General features: G+C 52.7%; 1 protein-coding gene across 1 annotated transcript; it reads left to right on the top strand.

Annotated features, from left to right (window-relative positions):
• Window positions 1-6,619: 6,619 nt before the first annotated feature.
• Window positions 6,620-21,266, top strand: GPR4 (G protein-coupled receptor 4). The gene is made up of 2 exons (XM_058196332.1): window positions 6,620-6,744; window positions 19,917-21,266. Exon 2 carries the CDS (start codon window positions 20,143-20,145, stop codon window positions 21,253-21,255), a length of 1,113 nt encoding a protein of 370 aa, XP_058052315.1. The 5' UTR covers window positions 6,620-6,744; window positions 19,917-20,142; the 3' UTR covers window positions 21,256-21,266.
• Window positions 21,267-21,268: the final 2 nt, after the last annotated feature.

The following is a 21,268-nucleotide window of genomic DNA, read 5'->3' on the forward strand; positions in this document are numbered from 1 at the left end:
GCTAGCTGAGGAATTCTGGGAGTTGAAGTCCACAAGTCTTAAAATTGTCAAGATTGGAGACTCCAGTCCTGGGATTAGCTCTGCCCCCAGTATTGATCAGCCATGGGGGGTGGGGGGACAGAAGCAATCCAGGACTCGACTTCTCTTGCATCCTCAGGCTACTTAATTCACCCTTTTTGCGATGGCAGCATTGTGAACACACACACACACACACCCTGGTGACTGCCCTGTGTGCTCTTGGCAATTTCTGCAGAAGCAAAGGGGGATGGTCAGACAAGGAGCCCCTCCTGGCATCCCCCTCCCCTCTCCTTCCATCAGCCTGCCTCCCACTCTCTAATCCCCCCCACCCCCTTGGTGAGACCACTCCAGCTTCCGCAGTCCAAGGGAACATAGGAGGGGTCCTCAATTTACGACCATTTGTTCAATGACCGTTCAAAGTTACAAAGGCACTGAAAAAAGTGATTTATGACCAGTTTTCACACTTACGACCATTGCAGCCTCCCCATGGTCACGTGATCAAAATTCAGGTGTTTGGCAACCAATTCATATTTATGACAAGTTGAGGTGTCCTGGGGTCCTTTTGCAACCTTCTGACCTGCAAAATCAATGGGGAAACCAGATTCACTTACTAACCATGTGACTGACTTAACAATTGCAGTGGTTCACTTAGCAACCAATTCTGGGCTCAAATGTGGTCATAAGTTGAGGACCCCTGTCATTTCCATGCTGGTGGATGGAGAGAGCAGGAGGGGCTCCGAGGCCTTCCAGCCTCTGGCCTCCAGGAATTCCCGCCCGGTTTGAAAGGCCTCTGAGCAAGGAGCCGCCGTTCCCACCTGGCCAATTCCTGCTTCCCAGGGACCAGCCTTCCTTTATCTCACCTGAGCTGCCTGGTGATCCAGAGGCCTGATAAGTAGGGCTGGGAGGGGCCAGGATTTGCTCCTCTTGATACCCAAGGGGGACCAAAGACCTTTCCCCTTGGGCATGCACAGCTGCAGGGGAAGGGGGGGCTATCAAAATGGGGAGGGCACCCTGTCTGTACAGAGAAGCCAAGAACATTCAGGGCTGTGGGAAAAGCTGAGGAGGTGGGTCAGCCCAGGGTGAGGGTCTTCTGGGCATCCTCCTGGTTTGAGCCACGTGGCTGAGGGGACTTACAGGCCAGTGGCCATATCTGTGGTGGGGCATGGGGGGGGGGGGTTTAGTGACCACAGCATGACTGTCTTCTGTATTTTCCAAAGAAAAAGTACTGGGGGGGGGGCGTGGTGTTGTATTGGGAATTGTTTAGTAAGAATACAATCCAATAAAAAGAGGTAGAAGAACACATGTTGCCTCAGGTGCGTAAATGTCATTGTCAGGGGCAACTTTTGAACCTTAAGCAAACTTCACCGGGAACCGACAGGTACACAAAGATTCATCTCGGCTCCTCCTGACCGAAGGTTGCAATCAGACATCTGGGCAAGCTGGTCTCCGCCCACTGCCAGGCCTGAAGAGGAACGGGAACAGATGGGCAGCCTGTGCCAATGACGTGACCTGCCCCATGTTGCTGCCTTGGCCGGATTAATGCTTCTGCTTTGCTGCCACCCAAGAGGACGGGGTGTGTGTGGGGACTAGATGATCTCCGAGGTCCCTTCCACTGTTTTATTATTTGAAATGGGTAAGATGGCATTTCAGAGGCCCCAGATGGGAAGGGAGCAAACGGGAAGGTTTTAGAAATTCATGTGCCAAATGCCAGCGCCTGATAGGTGGAACATTCCACAGTCGGTATGCTGGTGGGGGAATTCTGGGAATTGAAGTCTATACTTCTTCAAGTTCATTACCATGCTGGCTGGGGAATTCTGGGAGCTGAAGTCTGCTGTCCGAAGTCTCTGCTCCCTCCAGTAGACCAACATGTCGCACTAAAGCTGCCTGGCAGGGGCCTGCGCTCTGGTTGGCAATTGGTGCCAGGGCCACGACTGTCCTGCTCACTCAGGGGTGTCCTTTCTGCTAGTTTCTTATTAAAAAGGGAAACTCGGAGGAGAGACAAAGGTCGCTGCCGAAATCAGCTGCCGGGAGCTGGATCTCACCCAAACACTGGATCCAGTTCTTTCCGACCGACTGCGAGCTGTAGCAGGCAGGGAAGGACTTGATGGAAGCCCCTCCAGATCTTTGGCGGGGAGGGGGAGATGTCCTGCTGCAGCCTAGACTTACCCATGCCCGTAACTGGCACCGTGGAAGTGCCCTCTGAGTTTGCTGGGTCCTAAGCAGCTTGGGGGGGGGGGGAGAAAGTTTTGAAACTTTGTACTAGAAAGGGAAGGCTGCCTCTGCCCTCCCAGGTGGCCGCTGGCGTTGTGTTTTCTCAAGCAACTGTGACGTAGAACCAGCTGACCGGTTTAATCGCCATTCAAAATAAGTAAAGTAGAGCAAATTCGTCTCCAGCTCCCCTCCTGGTAACCGGCTGGAAAAGGGCAGCGTGTTTTGAAGCGAATCAACCAGCGTTTGGTTTCAAAAACTCTAGAAGAGACAGGTGTTGGGTTCCTTGGAAAGCTGCTTTTAAGCATAATTCCAGGCTCAGCTTTGGTTGCAGTGGGTCTTAAGCAGGGGTCTCCAATCCTGGCAACTTTAAGACTTGTGGACTTCAACCCCCAGAATTGAAGCCCACATGTCTTCAAAGTTGCCGAGATGGGAAAACATTGCAGTAAAACAAAGCTGGCTTGTCTGTTTGGGATTCCTCCCTGCGGACATTTCAACTTTCCTAGAACTCCCGCACGAGGGAAAATGTCCACACCTTTTTCCGTCTTTACCTGGATGCAAAAGGCAGCTTGGTTTTCTCTCCCGCTCATCCTTTTAGGGTCACAATCCTGGGCTTTTTCAGAGAAAAGCAGGCAGGTGGATTTGCTTCTTCAGGTGAAGGTGGGGCTGTGGGCTTATCTTGGCCTTCTTGCTTGGAAGTTCATTGACCCCTGAGCTGGTGGCCCTTGGAGGTTTATGGAAACCCTTGGCGGAGTTATAAACAACTTTACTGGGGCCGAAGCTCAGCAGGAGACCTGCACTGCAGCTCTGATGTTTCCACCAACTCCTGCGTGAAGATTTCAAGTGATGGAGGAAAACAATTATTTTCCCTCTGACTGAGATCTTGCAGAGCTGTTTCCAGCCAGAAATCTACCTACCTGTCCTTAATTCAGGTCTGTCTTTCCCCAGCATCCAGGCACTTGGACTACAGCTCCCACCATCCCCAGGCAGCCTTGCCCAGCAGCATGGTAGTTGCGCTGGATGTGAGGGTTGCCACCCCAAAGATGGGAGACCAGATTCCCGTCTCCTCCGCTGCTTCCGCCATCGGCAGACACAATTATCTGTGTCTATGGAGATTCTCAATCCTCCAGGTCCTGGTTGCCTCAAAGGTGCTTTTTCCAAAAGGCAACTGGACTTTCATGGTTTTTTTTTCTCCTGGAAAATGTTTCCCTTCTCATCCAAGAAGCTTCTTCAGTTCTGAAGAACCACCTAATGGTGAAGAAGCTTCTTGGATGAGAAGGGAAATGTTTTCAAAGAAAAGAAGGAGAAAAGTCCAGTTGCGTTTTGGAAAAGCACCTTTTGGTATCCCGTCTTTGAAAATCAGGTTTTGGGGGGAAAGTATGATCTGCATTTCCCGCAAGGGGGGTGGCATTTGCAAGGGCGAGCAGGCTGGGATCTTTGGGTACAGAATGGGTCCGATCCAGGAAACTGCCCTGCCTGCATCTCTGGCTCTCTCTTCCCATCCCGAAGGAGCTTCACTATGGGGTAATGGATCGGAGGGGTCTGTGATTGCCTCCTGCATCCCCAAATTAGAGCTCTCAAAGAGCCCCAGCATAAAGTCTCCAGGGCCATTTTGATGCTTGAGGACAGAGGAGGCTTTGCTATTTAAGAAACCAGAATGGCTCAGCCAAGACCCCTCCCACCCCTAGCCTTTGACTAGCCGGAGGGACCTCCAATAGGGGAGGCACAGGGATGGGGTCCCTTACCCGTGGGACTTCCATTCCCAAAGAGGCAGGTTCTCCACTCACCCACTCCCAAAAATGTGTCTTAATTCCTGGGAAGACAGGACCCTTCCAACCAGGGAGCACCTGCTTGGAATGAGCCCCCCCCCGGGGGGGCAGCTTAACCCTACTATCTGCAGCCTCTGCTGGGCACCTTCTGGGCAGAGGGCCCCATAGTCTCCTTTCCCCCCCTCCCAAAGAGTACCCAGTTTTCTTTGCTGCAGTTGAAGGTTTCAGCTGGGTGCCAAATCTGCTCTCTGGTTCCTCTGGGACCTTTGCATGCTGCCGTCCTGCTCGCTGGTTTTTGCTATCCTCTGACTTATTAATGAGCAGCTGCTGAAGGCAGCCTCCTGAGCTGAGCTGGCTCCGGTCCTGCGGCTGGGCTGATCTCATGTTGCGCTTGCCTGAAGACGCCTCCGAAGGAAAACAAAAGCCAGCCCCAAATCCTGACTTAGCTGTGGCTGCCAGGACAATCCTTGGCTGGAGCAGAGCCATGCTGGGAAGGGTTTGGGGTGGGACCGCTTGTCTTTGGCCTCAGGTGAGTGGGAGGGTCTTGAAATTCTGAGCATACTCAGAGATCCTCACTCCTCCTCCTCCTCCTCCAAAGAAGGACCTCAACTGTATGTGGCACTCTTGATCCATGGTCGCTGGGTCCCAAGGTCTCGAGAAGAATCCCTCGGGGAGATCAACTGGGCTTCAGCAATGCCATGGCTGTTACGCTTCAGAGGCTCCTTGAACAATCAGCCTGCCTCCACCTGAAGACCTCTTGCAGAATTCTGCAACTGCACCTCAAAGCAGAATCAGGCCTCAGGTGGTGTTCCCTCATTGCAAGTCTTCCTAACCTGGTTGATAAAGACGGGCTTTATTGGTCCACTCAAGAAGAAAATTGGAATCTGGTCTCTCTTCTGGGAATCTTTACTCATTCAGCTCCTTTTGCAAATGGCAGGATGCAGGAGGATCCTGTGGGTCAGAGGCCAGGAAAGCCTTAGGATTCCCCCCAGGACAAGGGAACGGCCTGAAGCACAAAGCTCACCAGACCATCTCTGTTGTAGGCCTCCAACTCTATGGCTGCTCCTGATCTGTGTATTGTGCAAGTAGAAAACACGGATCCTCTTGCAAGCTGTGGCTGAAGGAACCCCAAGTACATGGCGGCAAGGCAGCCACCCTCAGATACGGGCTAAGGAAACCTGGGCCGAAACTTTTCGCAGTTGAACCCGCCTCACAAGTTCCTAAAGAGCTTCTTAAAATGGAGATGGGCAGCAGGCCTTCCTTTATATGGATGGGGAGCCAAACTCTGGAATACAAATGAAGTCTGGGATATAAAGGCAGGAGTTGTGTGTATGTGTGCGTGCGTGTGCAAAAGGCAGGAGAAAGGTGTGCTTGCTTGTCTTGTTGATCTCTCCTGGGATTTTCATTCGGCTGCCCTTCGAGGGCTTAGCAGGCTGAATCACAGGAGCATCTTTAAATAGGCACAGGCAAGTCTTCCAGGCCGCTCTGCTATTAAAATATTACAGATTATCTCCTGCTTCGCCACCTGGCCCCTTTGCCCTTCTGGGCCCTGCTCTTCTGCCTGCTGTGAATCAGGGGCCCTTGCAAGTCTCTTGGGGGTTCAGGGGCCAAGGGGGGAGGGGTCTCCATCACCCAACTGGAGGCAGGAGAGGGGGGGGAACTGGGGCAGGGCGGTGGAAAGGAGTGGCAGGAACTGGCTCCTCAAGGAAAGAGGCCCTTCCTGCGCTCTGCTGATGTGGGGAGGGGGCTGAGCTGTCCAAGAGTCTGCAGGCAGCAGGACCACCCTTCCTGCAAAACGCCAGGCTGACCCCTCCTGGCCTTTTCCATCATGCATCTCTTGGCAGCCACAGCACTCTGGTTTGGTGGCTCCCACGGAGGGGGAGAGGGGAAGGAGCCCCCACAGGCTCACCAGACAGCTGCTCTCTCAGTGGGCTTCCTCATTAGGCAGGAGCCCCCCCCCCCCAAGGACAGGCAAGGGAAGGGGTGAATGGCTTCCCAGGGAAGCAATGGAAAGGTGGGCGAGGGCTGTGCCCCTAAAGCCTGGCTGGCCCCCTCCTCTGTGCACACCACCGCCACAAGGTGCCCTCAGGGCCCCTCACCCCGAGGGCCAGAAAGGCAATTGGGAAGCCATCGGGCCTCTTTGTTCTCTTGGGTGGAGTTCCCAGGTGAGGGGGGCTCTTCTCACCTTAATCCCTTGTGCCAACGAGGCAACCAATGGAGTGGGGGGCACTCCGGCTCTTCCCGACGCTCGGAGACCACTTTTGTCCTCCTCTGCCCCGTCCGCAGTGGGTCGCTGGCGGGGCTGAGCAGGGAGGGAGCAGAGCCTTGCCGGGTTCCCAAGATCGTCGGGACGCGGAGGAGCTGCGAGGTAGGTCTTCCGAGCTGCCAACCCAAGTGGACCTTTAACCCTTGGATTAACTCCCCACCTCGGAGCCTCTCCGGCAGCTCCTACGCGGTGAACCGGCAGTCGGGAGAAGAGCCGGACCAGCGGGGCGCCCGGGGGAGCCGGCAGCGAGCGGGTTAAGCGGCTCCCCGCCCCGAGAGGCTGGCTCCGGGGAAGGCGCCGCGCCGAGAAAGTCTCCGAGCACGCACTCTGGGCTGAGCCGGGCGGCGAGCGGAGGTCCCGATGGAAGCCGGGCAAGATCCCCCGCCGGCGGCGTGAGCGCCTGCCCCGCGTCCCCGGGAGAAACCCCCCGACCCCGCCGGTGTAGGAGGCGGCAGCGGCGACCTTCCCGGGAAAGCCTCAACCGTGAGCATCCGCTGCCCGGGACACGGCCGGGATGGGGGAAGGGAATGGAGTCCGTTGCTTGGCGGAGGAGGGGGCCAAGGGGGCGCTTCCCAAGTGAAGGGAAGCCCTTCCAGGTGGCTTTGTGGGAGCCGAACACATCCCTGCCAAGAGAGGCCAAAGAGTCTCTGAGCATGTACCAAGTGCTTTTCCTTCACCACTTGAAAGTTGCCAGGGGTTTGGAGATCAAGGCATTGGGTGGGGGCTTCCATGCCCACTCTTGATCTTACTCTCACAACAGTTCTGATGTAGGGGAGGCTGTTGCCCCAGGGATCCAGTAAACCCCGTGCGGGGGGGGGGGGCTTGGGAGGGCACTTTCCCCTCCTCCAAAAGCATTTAAGGGCTTCCTGGATCCTGAGCCCCAGCCTGCCAGCCAACGTTTTGCCCTCTGCCCAATTAACAACTCCAGCTTGGCCGTTGGCTTGCTTGGCAGGGAGGAAAGACACTCTGCGTATTCCCAGAAGCTGGCTGCAAAAGATTCCAGATATACCAACCATCTTTTTCAGGCAGTTGGTGGGGGGGGGGGAGATTGGCAAGGGTGGGGGCACACAAGACCTCCCTAGGCAGAGGGAACACTCTCCTAGTCTATATTGCTCAAGGGTCTCCAACTTTATCAACTTTAAGACTTGTGGGCTTCAACTCCCAACAAAGCTGGCTGGTGGGGAATTCTGGGAGTTGAAGTCCACAGGTCTTAAAGTTGCCAAGGGTGGGAATCAGTAGTGGGTTTCAAATCCTGGTGTTACCGGTTTGCTATTGGTAGTGTGTGGGCATGCTCACCCGCTTCATGAGCATGTGGCGCTTCTATGCATGCGCAGAGTGTTTTTGATGACATCTGGGCGGGTGGATGGAGCCTCCCACCGCCATCACTATCAGTTCGCCCAAACTGGAGCAAACCGGGAGCACCCTAGCTAGCTGATCCACACCAGGCAGGAAAGAAACAGCAACTGGCCAAGGGCAGTTTTTTTGTGTGGCACAAGAAGCCCAGGCTCTCCGCTCAGGATCTCCGGCCCTCTTTGAGAACCCCACAAGAGCAGGGCACGAGGGAGATGCCCTGCTTGGGAGAGAGGCAGCTCAGTCACCCTTTGACTTTCGATTCCCTTAACTTGTGAGGTTAGTGGGACCACCAAGGCGGAAGCTGGATCCAGCCCCCATTCTGGTGCTCGGTCCCTCTCCAGCACCCAAACTGACCGGCCCATGAGGCTCCTGCAGGCCAAACCATCTGCTCCAGCTGGCACACCTGACTGGCACCCGCAGCCTGCCTGGACCCCTGATCAGAGCAGGAAGGCAGCTCCCCCCTCCTCCGTCCCTCCTGAATGTATTTCTATTTTCATCTTTACCGACTTGCTGCGCGGATAATAAAATTGTGCCGATAACCTCAACAAATAATGGAGTTTCTGGCGATAATGAAATCAGTCCAAATGCAATTTTGAAATCACAGGGCAGGCACATGGCGGGTGGGAGCGGAGCAGCCGTTTCTTCCTGCCTGGTTCCAGCCGTGCCGTCTCCCCTGCCATATGCCCGCCGGGGATGGACACCTGGACCGCTTCCTACTTCTCTTCCAACCTGGCCTTGGGGCTCTTTCTTGGCTTTTAATGCCGCCTGCTGGGGTGGGCCCTCCTGTCAGAGCCTCTTCTGGAGCGGATTCCTGTCTGAAGTTCCTTTAAGACAGGGGTCTCCAAGGTTGGCCAGTTTAGGACTTCAACTCCCAGAATTCCCCAGCCAGGGCATGCTGGCTAGGGGGTTCTGGGAGTAGAAGTCCATAGGTCTTAAAGTGGCCAAATTTGGTGACTCTTCCTTTTGCCTCTCTTTGTGGGCCTTCTGTAGTCTTCATTTCAAGCGGTGGTTGGGTTTTATTATCTTTCTAGGAAAGATTTTTCCTGTTAGCGCTATCTTACTGATGTTTTATTTACCATTTGAACTTGCCCATTTCATATTGTGTTTATACTTGACCTTTCCAAAATATGATATAACCTGCTGGAAGAGGCTTTTATTTGGAGAAACAGGCTAGGCAAGGATTTAATGCTAATAATCCTTTTTGATAGTAATAATAAGAGAGCAGTTAGGGGATCGAGCAGGAGACGCCGAGCCTTCCAAAACATAGTAGAGACGCAACCGGAAGGGCTACATAATCGTTTTAGCTGCAAAGGGCAGATTAGCTGTCCGAATGACCTGGGTGCAGGATTAAAACTCTTCTTGTCCCAATGATGGCTATTTGTGTGTTTCTCTGATTGATCTCCTGGAGTGGCTCCAGGGCTCAAGGCTGGACATCTCTCCTCCCACTGCCTTCCCAGCAATATCCCCAGGAAGGGGTTGACTTGTGGTTTCCAGACTGCTCATATTTTAGCTGAACTCAATGAAAACTCCATGAAACCGGCAATGGCTGGAGCTCATGCCTGGACTCTCAGTGTTCACACAACACAGTTAACTTGAGGGATCTAGTGCAGGACTAGCACTGATGATGTTGCCTAGTTGGGTCATGAAACGCCTGCAAGAAAACCACCAAACTCAGAGACCACCAAGGAGCCCATCGTGTCCCCCTCCTCCTCCTCCTCCCTTCTAGCACTGATGATGTTGCCTAGTTGGGTCATGAAACACCTGCAAGAAAACTACCACATTCAGAGACCACCAAGGACCCTTCATTCCAACCCTGAGCTACAAATATTCTGCTTTATGGTTAACTTGCCAGACCTGCCTTGTAAGTGAATCATGGACTAAGTGGCTCAGAGACTTCAGCAGCCACACACAAACATCTAACCGTGGTTAAGACTGAGGAAGCCCAGCGTTTTGTGCAACGTCACTCAGCTTGAACACCTGTGGTGTGAACGTTTGCTGAAGGACCAAAATCTGGAGAAGGCTGAGGTGCTGCCAGCCACGGAAGCAAAAACGTGGCCCACAGACCTCAAGCACTGGGGGCAATGAGTCTGTGCCCACTTCAAGGCCTTGGGTTCAGCTGAAGGAGGAACGTCTGCCTCCCTTCCCCTGCATGTAGCAACGCTTGGCCACCTTCGTGTACTCAGATGGTCTGAATCTCTAAAGATAGCCTTGTTTGAGTCGACGAAGTTCAACAGAACTATTCTGCACAGAGCCAGCAATTCAAGCGGGTTCATCTTAAACCATCGCTCCCTCCCTGATGGAAGAGGAAGGCTGCCCACTCTGCCGTAGCCTAAAAGGCTAAAACTCCCGCCTTGGAGCCAGCTGAGCAGCCAGGAACAATTAGCCCATCGATTAACGAAGGCAGTTCATCGAGCCTCCCCCTCCCCGGGGCTCCACAAGAGGAGCACCAGCTGCCCTGGGCGCATGGTCAAGCTCGGGCCTGCAGGAACGCCCAGACGTGGTTATTTAGCCAGACGGTAGATTAGCCAGGAGCTGCTCGTCAGACCCACCCAAAAACCTCTGGGTGGGGATGAAAAGCCCTGACACAGGGGACTGGCGGCTTGCCAGGGATTGTGGGGTCTGGGGAATGGAGAGCAGCACCCTTCTCTGGCCCCTTCCCTCTTCTGCCCAGGGCGGCTCTCCCCGTCAACCCTGCAGAGGTTCTCCACTCAAACCGACGCAGAACTGGCTGTCCAGATTCGTACCAATGTGAGCTTGCTCTGTGCCTGATTTTGAAACCGAATGTACATTTTCTTCCCTTCCCCCAAGAGCCTCTTAAGAAAGAGCTGCCTAAGAAATGGAACTCTACCTTCTGTAAGATTTTGTAATGCATTTCTGCGTTTCCATCCAGTTATTACAGACACCAAAGTTCTCCCCCAAACCTTTTCTCTCACCTGAACCGAGGAGAAAAATAGTCTTGAAAATAGGCCAGCCTCCAAGGAAAGACTCCCCAGCTGCAGTTGGTGCCCTGCCCACCAACCCAAGATGGGCAATCATTCTCATCTCTCTGATGAAGCAGCAGCAAAGTTCCCACAGCACACCCTTTTCTCCCCCCCCCCCAAATCCTGGGCACACTGCTGAGATCCCACGGGAGCATCTGGGTACTTCTGTCTGCTTCAGAAACACCTGCATTTCTGGGATATAAACAGGAAGGTGGAGAATACTTGAATTGGGGGCCGAGCACTGGCTGGCAGGTGGAGGGCAGAGAGAGGCACTTGGGGGGCTGGAGGGGAGGACGGCACTCCCTGGGCCTTCCATGAGCTTAGGGGGTCTCTCTCCCCCAAAGGAGAGCCATCCCTCTCTCCATGTCCAGAGATAAAGCCCTTCACAGAGGCCACCACAGTGGTAGAATCCAAATTTTTTTTACTACCAGTTCTGTGGGCGTGGCTTGGTGGGCGTGGCAGGGGAATGATACTGCAAAATCTCCATTCCCACCCCACTCTGGGGCCAACCAGAGGAGGTATTTGCCGGTTCTCCGAACTGCACAAAATTTCCACTACCGGTTCTCCAGAACCTGTCAGAACCCCTGGGCCACCACCATCCAGATGTGCTCTCCCCTATAACAGAGTAAGCATTGGAAGAGACCGAACTAGTCCGACTCCCTACTCAACTATGCCATTCCTGACCAATGGCAATCCAGTCTCTTCTTGAAAGCCGCCAGTGATGGAGCACTCACAATTTGTGGAGGCAAGCCCTTCCATTGATAACAGAATAACAGAGTTGGAAGGGACCTTGGAGGTCTTCTAGTCCAACCCCCTGCTCAAGCAGGAGAGCCCAGATCATTTCAGACAAATGGCTGTCCAGCCTCTTCTTGAAAACCTCCAGTGTTGGAACAGCCACAACTTCTGAAGACAAGCTGTTCCATTGCTGAAGTGTCCTTGCTATTAGAAATTTCTCCTTAGTTCTAGGCTGGTTCTCTCCTTGAAAAGTTGCCATCCTTTGCTTATTCTCCTGCCTTCTAGCACTTTGGAGAATAGGTTGACACCCCTCTTCTTTAGGGAAGCCCCTCAGATATTGGAAGACGGCTATCATGTCATCCCTGGTCCTTCTTTTCACTAGACTGGCCACACCCAATTCCTGCAACCATTCTTCATCTGTTTTAGCCTCCAGTCCCCAATCATCTTGGTTCCTCTTCTCTGCACTTTCTAGAGCCTCAGTTATCTCTACACACAGATTCTCCCTTCTCCTCCACCCGTGTTTTCCACTCACTTTCCCCCCCTAAAATATCCACTGGTTGGAAGAAGCTGCCTGGGAGGATCTCCGCATGTTTAACAGGGCAGAAAATGCTCAGGATTACCCGGTGGGCGCCTAGGAACAGAGGAAGCCCCAGGCTCGGGTGCATTTTATTTCTGACTCTCCAGGAACTGAGGTGGCTTTCTCAGTCCAGTTTCTCTTCCTGCTTCTACTGCAGACCCACCGGTCTCAGACGTGGACACGGAAAGAGAAGAAAATCTCCAATGGGAATGAATTCATAAAATCCAAACTGCATTTTTACAAGACACTTGGCTCGAAGGGTTTTTTTTCCTTGTTGAATTTGCAAAACACATTGAACCAAAGGCCTGTGGCCTTTCGAGTGCACTTTAAGGTGTTGGTTACGACCTTTAAAGCGCTCCATGGCTTAGGACCTGGGTACTTACGGGACCGCCTGCTGCTACCACATGCCTCCCACCGACCCGTACGCTCCCATAGAGAGGGACTTCTCAGGGTGCCGTCCGCCAAACAATGTCGGCTGGCGGCCCCCAGGGGAAGGGCCTTCTCTGTGGGGGCTCCCACTCTCTGGAACGAGCTTCCCCCTGGTTTACGTCAAATACCTGACCTTCGGACATTTCGTCGCGAACTGAAGACCCATCTTTTTATTCGCGCGGGGCTGGCTTAATTGGATTTTAAAAGGGAATTTTACAAATTTTAAATGGGGTTTTAATTGATGATGATTTTTTAATATCAGGCTAATTTTGAATAAGTTTTTTAAGGGTATTTAAATTGTGTATATTTGTATTGTTGTTTTTATTTTGCCTGTACACCGCCCTGAGTCCTTCGGGAGAAGGGCGGTATAAAAATCAAATTAAATAAAATAAAATAAATAAATAACCACAGAGTAAAGAGAGGGTTCACCGGTGTTGAGCCTCCTCGGAGAAGCTGAGCAATTAAGGAAGCGGCTGGGTTACCAGGTGAAGTGTGTTACGCAACCCCGGCAGCCTTCATGTCCCTCCAGAGAAGCCACCAGGCATTGAAGAAAAGCATGCGGCTTCTTTCTGTGCATACACGGGGCTCCAACCTTGGCAACTTTAAGACTTGTGGACTTCAACTGCCAGAATTGCCCGCCAGGCAACTGTGCTGGTGGGGAATTCTGGGAGCTGAAGTCCACAAGTCTTAAAATTGCCAAGGTTGGAAAACCCCGATTTAACTATTCTGCAGACTTGAGGACATTCTACGCCCTTCCTCTTCCTCCTCTCGTACGGCCATTATAAGGTCTCCCATAGGCAGCATCTGCACTGTAAGTCTTCCGTCCTCTGAGCTGGCTGCCTTTTCTCGAGCGAGATCATCTTTTGTATTCTCATTTCCTAGCCTGAATTTCTGCTCTGCCTGCCTACAATGAGCGGTGATCGAGGAATTCATTCAGGATATGGAACATTTGTAAGGATGGCAGGTCTGGGCCAAGCCTGCCCACCGTTCCTTCCAGGCATCAGAGGCCGCCTGCCAGCTGCTTAATCTGTCCAGTAGCAGGTGGGAACCGTGGTCCAGAATTGTAGTCCTAATCTCATTTGGGCCAGTAATAGGAGGCGGCAATGTCCTTGAGGAGGGACACGGCTCCTCTCTGCCCCCTCCCCTTCCTCCCCTTGCTCTGCCTCTAGGGCAGCCCTCCTGCTACAGCCAGGTGAGGCTCCCGGCATAAGTGCCGAGCTGGCATTTTACTCACGGTTAACAAACTGCTCCAATTTCTTTCTTTACATTGGGTGGATGGTGTTGACTCCTTGGCTCAACCCTCCGAATGAGGACAGTCCTTCCGGAAGATATTCCATATGCAGCTCTTTCTCAACTTAAGACCACAACGGAGTCCAAGATTTTTCTTGCTAAACAAGACACTTGTCCTGTCCCATTTTGTGACATTTCTTGCCAGAGTTGTTAAGCGAATCACTGCAGCTGTTAAGGGAGTCACACAGTTGATAAGCAAACCTGGCTTCCCCCTTGACTTTGCTTGTCAGAAGGTTGCAAAAGGGGATCACGTGACCCCCGGGGGGGGGGGAGAGTCAGTTGGCAAGCGTCCAAATTTTTGACTGCGACCAGGAGGAGGAGGATGCAATGATCCTAAGTGGGAAAACCAATCGTAAGCCACTTTGTTCTCTGCCCTTGTAACTTCGAATGGTCACTAAACGAAGAGTTACAGGGAGTATCTGTCTAGTCAGAGGGTCTTGTGGCTATGCCAGGCAGGGTCTGCCTGATGCCAGCGTGTGTAAACAGCTTTAAGGGGGAAGCACTTTCCCCCCTCCATTTGCACATTTGCCTCATTCCAGTTTTGGGAGGTCTCTAAGCTCACCATGTAGGTGTCCTGTGTCAACCCACTGTGGTCAGCCTGGACTGTGATGGACGCCTTCAGCCAAGCCACCTGGCTGCACAAGGGTCGCATCTTCCTTATGGCTGGGACCTGCCTCTTCCTGCACTCCGCCCCCCCCCCAAGCACCCCAAGACAATGATTAACTCTCTTTGCTTAGGTTCTCCTCCGCTTCATGAGGGCTCAGAGAAAACAGGGCCAAGGTGGCTGCTTGCTAGGGATCGGTTCCTGGGTTTTATCCTCCAGTTGCTTGGATTATCCTCCAGAGGTGCTGCTGTTTAGAAGAATAACATAGTTGGAAGGGGTATTGGAGGTCTTCTAGACCAGCCCCCTGCTCAAGCAGGAAAATCTACTACCATTCCAGACAAATGGCTGTCCAAATTCTTCTTGCAAACCTCCAATGATGGAGGACCCACTTCTGAAGGCAAGTTGTTCCACCGATTAATTAACAGGATTGGAAGAGACCTTGGAGGTCTTCTAATCCGACCTCTTGCTCAAGCACAAGATCCTAGAAGATCAAGGGTGTCCAACCTGGGAATTTTAAGCTATGCTGGTTGGGGAATTCTGGGAGTTGAAGTCCACAAGTCTTAAAGTTCCCAAGTTGGACACCCTTACCCTACACCATATGGCTGTCCAGCCTCTTCTTGAAAACCTCCAGTGTTGGAGCACCGACAGCTTCTGGTGGCAAGTCGTTCCACTGCTTAATTGTTCGAAAAAACCAAAGGATTCCTTCAGTAAGAACAATTTCCACTGAAGGCCTTTGATCTCCCTTCCTCTCCATAGCAACCCAAACGGGAGAAAATGCTGAACTGCAGTCTTTCGGATGGGGCTGGGCGGTTACAGACCTCGAGGAAATTTTAAGTATCTGCCAGGCTCGTTTCTTATCTACCCTGACCTCCTTTTACTGCTTGGACAAACAGAAGGTTCCTCTGGCAGCAGGATTTGAGCCGCTGGACTTTTCCGTCTAATGTACGGCCATGTACACCCAGCCACAGGCACATTTACTCAACATGCCCTGCTAGTGGCACCCAAATCTTCCTGCGGGTCCTGGATAATGCTGGGTTCCCAGCTGGATGTGCCCCATAACAAGCCTTTGCCCATTCTTGCCCCACTTCCATCTGACCTCCTGACCCTCCAGGGGAGGCGTGAAAGGCTCTCCCAAAGGCAGGGTCTCCCTTCCCAGGAAGAGCATGGATGGAAGTAAACCTTCCCCTTTCTTCAAAAGAGAAACAGTTTTGAGGATTGATTTGGAAAAGGGGAGGAAAATCCTTCGTCTCTTCCTTCCTCCGGCATTGTATCTGCACCCAGAATCCATTGCTCTTCCCCCAGATGCCATTCTTCCTTGCACGGGGGCCCGCCCCTTCCCAGTATGCCCACTGGGACTCTGAGCCACATCCTGGTCTCTTCTCAATGCCCCTGGGGCTTTACAGATCAGGAAAGAATTTGTATGACAACATCCTCGGCTGACTGTGGGTCACGGAAGTTGGAAGCAGCTGATGGAGACGACATTTACAGAATAACAGAGTTGGAAGGGACCTTGGAGGTCTTCCAGCCCAACCCCCTGCTCAAGCAGGAGACCCTCTACCATTCCAGACAAATGGCTGTCCAGTCTCTTCTTAAAAGCCTCCAGTGTTGGAGCACCCACAGCTTTTGGAAGGAAGTTGGACCACTAGTTAATTGTTTTAACTGTCAGAAAATTTCTCCTTAGCTCTAGGTTGCTTCTACCCTTGATTAGTTTCCATCCCTTGTTTCTTGTGGGATCTGTCTTTTTCCTAAGGAACCCGTCTCCTTTTTCACTTTGGTAGAGATTTCAAGGCCGCCCATTAACTTCTCTGCCAGAGTCTCGTCAAAGTGCATTAAAGTACCTGCACCACATCCAAGCGACCTGTGTGCGCACGGCCATCTTGTTCCTCGCTTGCTGTCAACAGGATGAAGCTATATTTACCCACGTCCAAAAACATCCCTGGTGAAAGAAACACGGTTGAAGGGCAAGAGAGGACTGGAGCCCAGGGACCGTGGCAGGTGTGGCTTGCAATTGCCGTTAACTTTTAATTTGGGGAAGACGGAGAGCGTGGTTCTCCTTCCCACATCCTGGCTGGGCTGGCAGGAGCCTTGCTCTATTCTCTGCCCTTTGGAGCCCGGCAGGGGGGCTTCCAAGAACCCTCTTGGCAGGTTTCGTGACCTTCAGTCCCAGCCAGAAGGATTAAGCATCCCCAAAAGGTCAACATTAATTTTTCAGGAGTCTTTTCTGCGTAGTGAACCTGCCCTTCCTTGAGAAATGGCTTAAGGGCAGCAGGCTCCACGTTTAGAGCTTCATGGGCACGAAGCCTCGTAGGACAGAAGGATGCAGATTTCAGCTGTGCCCGTGTGGCACCAGCTGCAGGGAGCAGGGAGACGGCTGACTTTGGGGAAACCCAGCAGTGCTAAGCCTGCCACTGGCTTCTGCCTGGATCAGTGTGCAGTTATGCAAGACGAACACTTGGACAGATTCTCCGTCTGCACTTTTAAAGCTTTAAGCAGAGGACTTCCAAGGTCCTCCTGCCCTCCCACCCACAAACTGAACCCCTCGTGGAAAGCTTGGGGGGGTCTTCCGAGACCTCCTTCGAGCCACATCTGACTCGGCAACCCACCCTGGAAAGCAGGAAATCCCCCTGGCACACTTTCTGTCAATAAGGCTCTTCAATTCTGCTCTTTTGCTGTAGCAAAAGCAATAGCACTTAGACTTATATCCCACTTCACAGCCCTCTCTAAGCGGTTTTAGAGTCAGCCTCTTGCCCCCAACAATCTGGGTCCTCCTTTTACCCACCTAGGGAGGCCAGAAGGCCGAGTCAACCTTGAACCTGATGGGATTCGATCTGCCAAATTTCAGGCAGCCAGGAGTCAGCAGAAGTAGCCTGCACTCTGACCACTCTGCCACTGTGGCTCTTGGTTATAATGTGGCGTTCAGATAATGTAGGTGTGCCTATTGAGAAGGCAAAACTGAAAAATACCTGACCTGAGCAAGAATAACAAAGAATCACCATGTGGTGTGAGCCAGAAAAAACAATTGGGCTGCCAGGGAAGGAGAGGGGGGGGGGGAAACAACTCAGGGTGATTTTCCAGTTTTGCCCCAGTTCTGGCTGCTCACTGCAACTGGTGGCCTCCCTTTTGTTCCCCTGCAGGGCCAGGGGGTGGGAAGGCTGCACAAATGAGGAGTTTCTGCCTGTCCCGATGCACCTTTTGTCTCCTTCAAAGTCTTTCATCCAGGAGCTCTGATCTTCAGAATAGAGAATACAGCTGGAAAGGACCTTGGAGGTCTTCTGGTCCAAGCCGCTGCTCAAGCAGGAGACCCTATCTACCATTTCAGCCTCTTCTTAAAGCCTCAAGCGGCCCCCACAACCTCTGGAGGCAACTTCTGTTCCACTGGTTGATTGTCCTCACTGTCAGGAAGTTTCTCCTTGATTCCAGGTTCCTTCGCTCTTTGATCAGTTTCCATTGTTTCTTGTGTTGCCCTCTGGTGTTTTGGAAAATAAGCTCGCTCACACACACACACACACACACACACACACACACCTCTTTGTGGCAGCCCCTTAGATATAGGAACACTTATGTTAACCCCAGTCCTTCTTTTCTCTAGACTGGCGCAACTGTTCATGTTTTAGTTTCCAGGCTTTTAATGATGAACATGCGTGTCCTTTTCTGCACTTTTGCCAAAGTCTCAACATCTTTTTGTAATATGGCGATTACAAAAAAGATGTTGACTTTGGAAATCTACTTAGGGTGCTGCATTTCAACTGCAGCTCTACCTCCTAGGGTGCTTCTTCTTCCCAATTTGCTACAGCAGCTCACAGGCCTCTTCCATGCATGCCACCCCCTTTCCAAGGGGCATGTCACCCTCCCTCTATATGGCCCCTTGATCGTGAGTGTTCGGGCCCCTGGCTGAACCAGCAGTGCTGGTTTCATTCCTGGCAGCAATTCAGTTTCAGGCCACCGATCTGGACGGAAGAAGGGGTGTGCATTACGGGGCAGAAACAGGGTGCAGGCATGTTTGTGTGTTGCGGTAAAAATAGGGAAGAGCCTTGAGCACTTTAGTCTAGGACAATGACCACCACCACCACCCCGTTCTCACACACGCTCCCGAGGACCCAAAGGCTCTTTTTCCCTGCCCTGACAAAGGACTTCTTGGCTTCCCAGCTCTCGTCAGAAGCTGCACAACCCTTTTCAAAGGCATGTCTGCATGTATGTAACATCAGGGTTGGAATTCATGTTCTGCCAGGAGACACCTAGGATATATCCAGCCTTCAGAAGAGAACATATGTAGCTCCAGGTTGAACAGTTCTACAGAGGAATGATTGAGTCTGTCATCTGCACCTCTAGAACTGCCTGGTTTGGTCCTGCAACCCAACAAGACAGACACAGACTTCAGAGGATAATTAGAACTGCAGAAAAAACAACGGCTACCAGCCTGCCTTCCATTAAGGACCTGTATACTGCACAAGTCAAAAAGAGGGCTGTGAAAATATCTACAGACCCCTTCACATCCTGGACATAAACTGTTTCAACTCCTACCCTCAAAACGACATTACAAAACACTGCACACCAGAACAACTAGACACAAGAACAGTTTCTTCTCGAATGCCATCACTCTGCTAAACAAATAATTCCCTCAACACTGCCAACTATTTACTAAATCTGCACTACTATTAATCTTCTCATCGTTCCCATCGCCCATCTCCTCACACTTATGACTGTATGACTGTAACTTGGTTGCTTGTCTCCTTACGATTTATATTGATATTGTTTCCTGATTGCTTATTTGTACCCTATGACTATCATTAAGTGTTGTACCTTAGAATTCTTGAGGAACGTATCTTTTCTTTTATGTACACTGAGAGCCTATGCACCAAGACGATTCCTCGTGTGTCCAATCACCCTTGGCCAATAAAGAATTCTTTTCTAGTCTAACTGTGGAGTCCTTGGTGCTCTCTCGGCTTGATGGTTTACGTGTAGACATTTCATCACCTAACTGGGAAACATCATCAGTGCTAAAAGGGAGGAGGAGGAGGAGGAGGGCTGTGGGGTCCTTGATGCTCTCTCAGCTTGATGTTTGCTTGCAGATGTTTCATTACCATCACACCCCAACCAACACAGGCAGGACAAGCTATAGTATATCAATAGGGAGCAAACTGCACAGTTACTAGCGCTGATGATGTCACCTAGCTGGGTCATGAAACGTCTGCAAGTAAACCACCCAGCTCAGAGAGCACGGAGGACCCCATCTGCTCAGCCTTGGGGAAAAAGAGAACGGAGAGGGACAGGATACTCCTGAGTAAGAACACACCTTCTCTTTACCATCCCAAATGCACACGAGCTTCCCTCAGAGGGTGACCAATTTGATGGTGGATCCAAACGACCAAGGGGGGGTCAAGGCCTCCTCTGTGGGGGATGCAGCCTGTGTTCAGGCAGATGCTGAGCAGACATTTGCCAGAAAAGTTTCAGCTTTAGTTCCCGCAGTGAACAAGCAAGGGCTGGACTTGATGGCTCCTCGCAATAAAATTATTATTTTAAGGCTCATGTTTTTCCTGTACAAGCCCATCCCCTGGCACAGTTCCCGCCGTTCTCTGCTCTCTGGCCCACAGAGTTTCTCTGAGACTGATGCTCTGAACTCAACCATGCCGTGGGACTTGCCAGGAAAGACAGCAAGTGCCAACCCATCTCTCTTTCTCTCCCCCAGGTGTGAAAAGCCAGGAAGGGCCATGGGGCGATAGGCCAACCCCGGAGGTCAGAGGGATGGCAGCGTAAGCAAGGCCGTTTAGAGGGCGATGATGGAGACCCTTCCTCATGGCAGCTCCAGGAACCTCCTTCTGGCAGCCTGTGTGGTTCTCTGGAACCACACCCAGCCAAGCAAACTCCTGCTGTGAGCGAGGATCCAGGAAGACGCCCCCCTCCCACCCCCCAGGATGTGCAACACGAGCCAAGCCAGCTGGAGCTGCCCTGTGGACTCCAGGATAGACCACCTCTTCCCGCCCACCTTGTACATCATCGTCATCACGGTGGGGCTGCCAACCAACTGCATGGCCCTCTGGGCGGCCTACCTGCAGGTCCGGCAGAAGAACGAGCTGGGCGTCTACCTGATGAACCTGTCCATCGCGGACCTGCTCTACATCGCCACGCTGCCCCTCTGGATCGACTACTTCCTCCACTACGACAACTGGATCCACGGGCAGGAATCCTGCAAGCTCTTCGGGTTCATCTTCTACACCAACATTTACATCAGCATCGCCTTCCTCTGCTGCATCTCGGTGGACCGCTACCTGGCTGTGGCCCATCCGCTGCGCTTCGCCAAGTTCCGGAGGGTCAAGACGGCAGTGGCCGTCAGCGCGGTGGTGTGGACCATCGAGATTGGGGCCAACTCTGCCCCCCTGTTCCACAACGAGCTCTTCCACGACCGCTACAACCACACCTTCTGCTTCGAGAAGTACCCCATGGAGGAGTGGGTGGCCTGGATGAACCTCTACCGGGTCTTCCTGGGCTTCCTCTTCCCCTGGGTGCTGATGCTCTTCTCCTACCAGGGCATCCTGCGGGCCGTGCGCGGCAACGTCTCCACGGAGAAGCAGGAGAAGGCAAAGATCAAGCGCCTCTCGCTCAGCCTGATCGCCATCCTGCTCATCTGCTTTGCCCCCTACCACCTCATCCTGCTCTCCCGCAGCACCGTCTACCTGAGCAAGCCGGGTGACTGCAGCTTTGAGGAGAAGGTCTTTGTGGCTTATCACACCTCCCTGGCCTTCACCAGCTTGAACTGCGTGGCCGACCCCATCCTCTACTGCTTCGCCAACGAAGGCGCCCGGAGCGACGTGGCCAAGGCCCTCTCCACCTTGGTGCGCTTCCTCACCAGCTCCAAGCCCCAGGAGATGGCCAGCGCCTCGCTCACCCTCGACACCCCTCTGTCCACCAAGAAGAGCGTCTTCTGCCGGCAGCCCCTGGCCTTCCCGCTGCCCCCCTCCTCACAGGCCGGTGGGCTGGGGATGGGAGACGAGGATCTCCACATGAAGATCCTGACTTTTAACCGGTGACTGTTCCTGGGAA

Source organism: Ahaetulla prasina, chromosome 10, assembly GCF_028640845.1.
Source record: "Ahaetulla prasina isolate Xishuangbanna chromosome 10, ASM2864084v1, whole genome shotgun sequence".
In the NCBI taxonomy this organism is placed as follows: Eukaryota; Metazoa; Chordata; class Lepidosauria; order Squamata; family Colubridae; genus Ahaetulla; species Ahaetulla prasina.

Excerpts from the sequence above, each read along its gene's own strand:
- GPR4 (XM_058196332.1), top strand. The coding sequence starts at position 20,143 with ATGTGCAACACGAGCCAAGCCAGCTGGAGCTGCCCTGTGGACTCCAGG.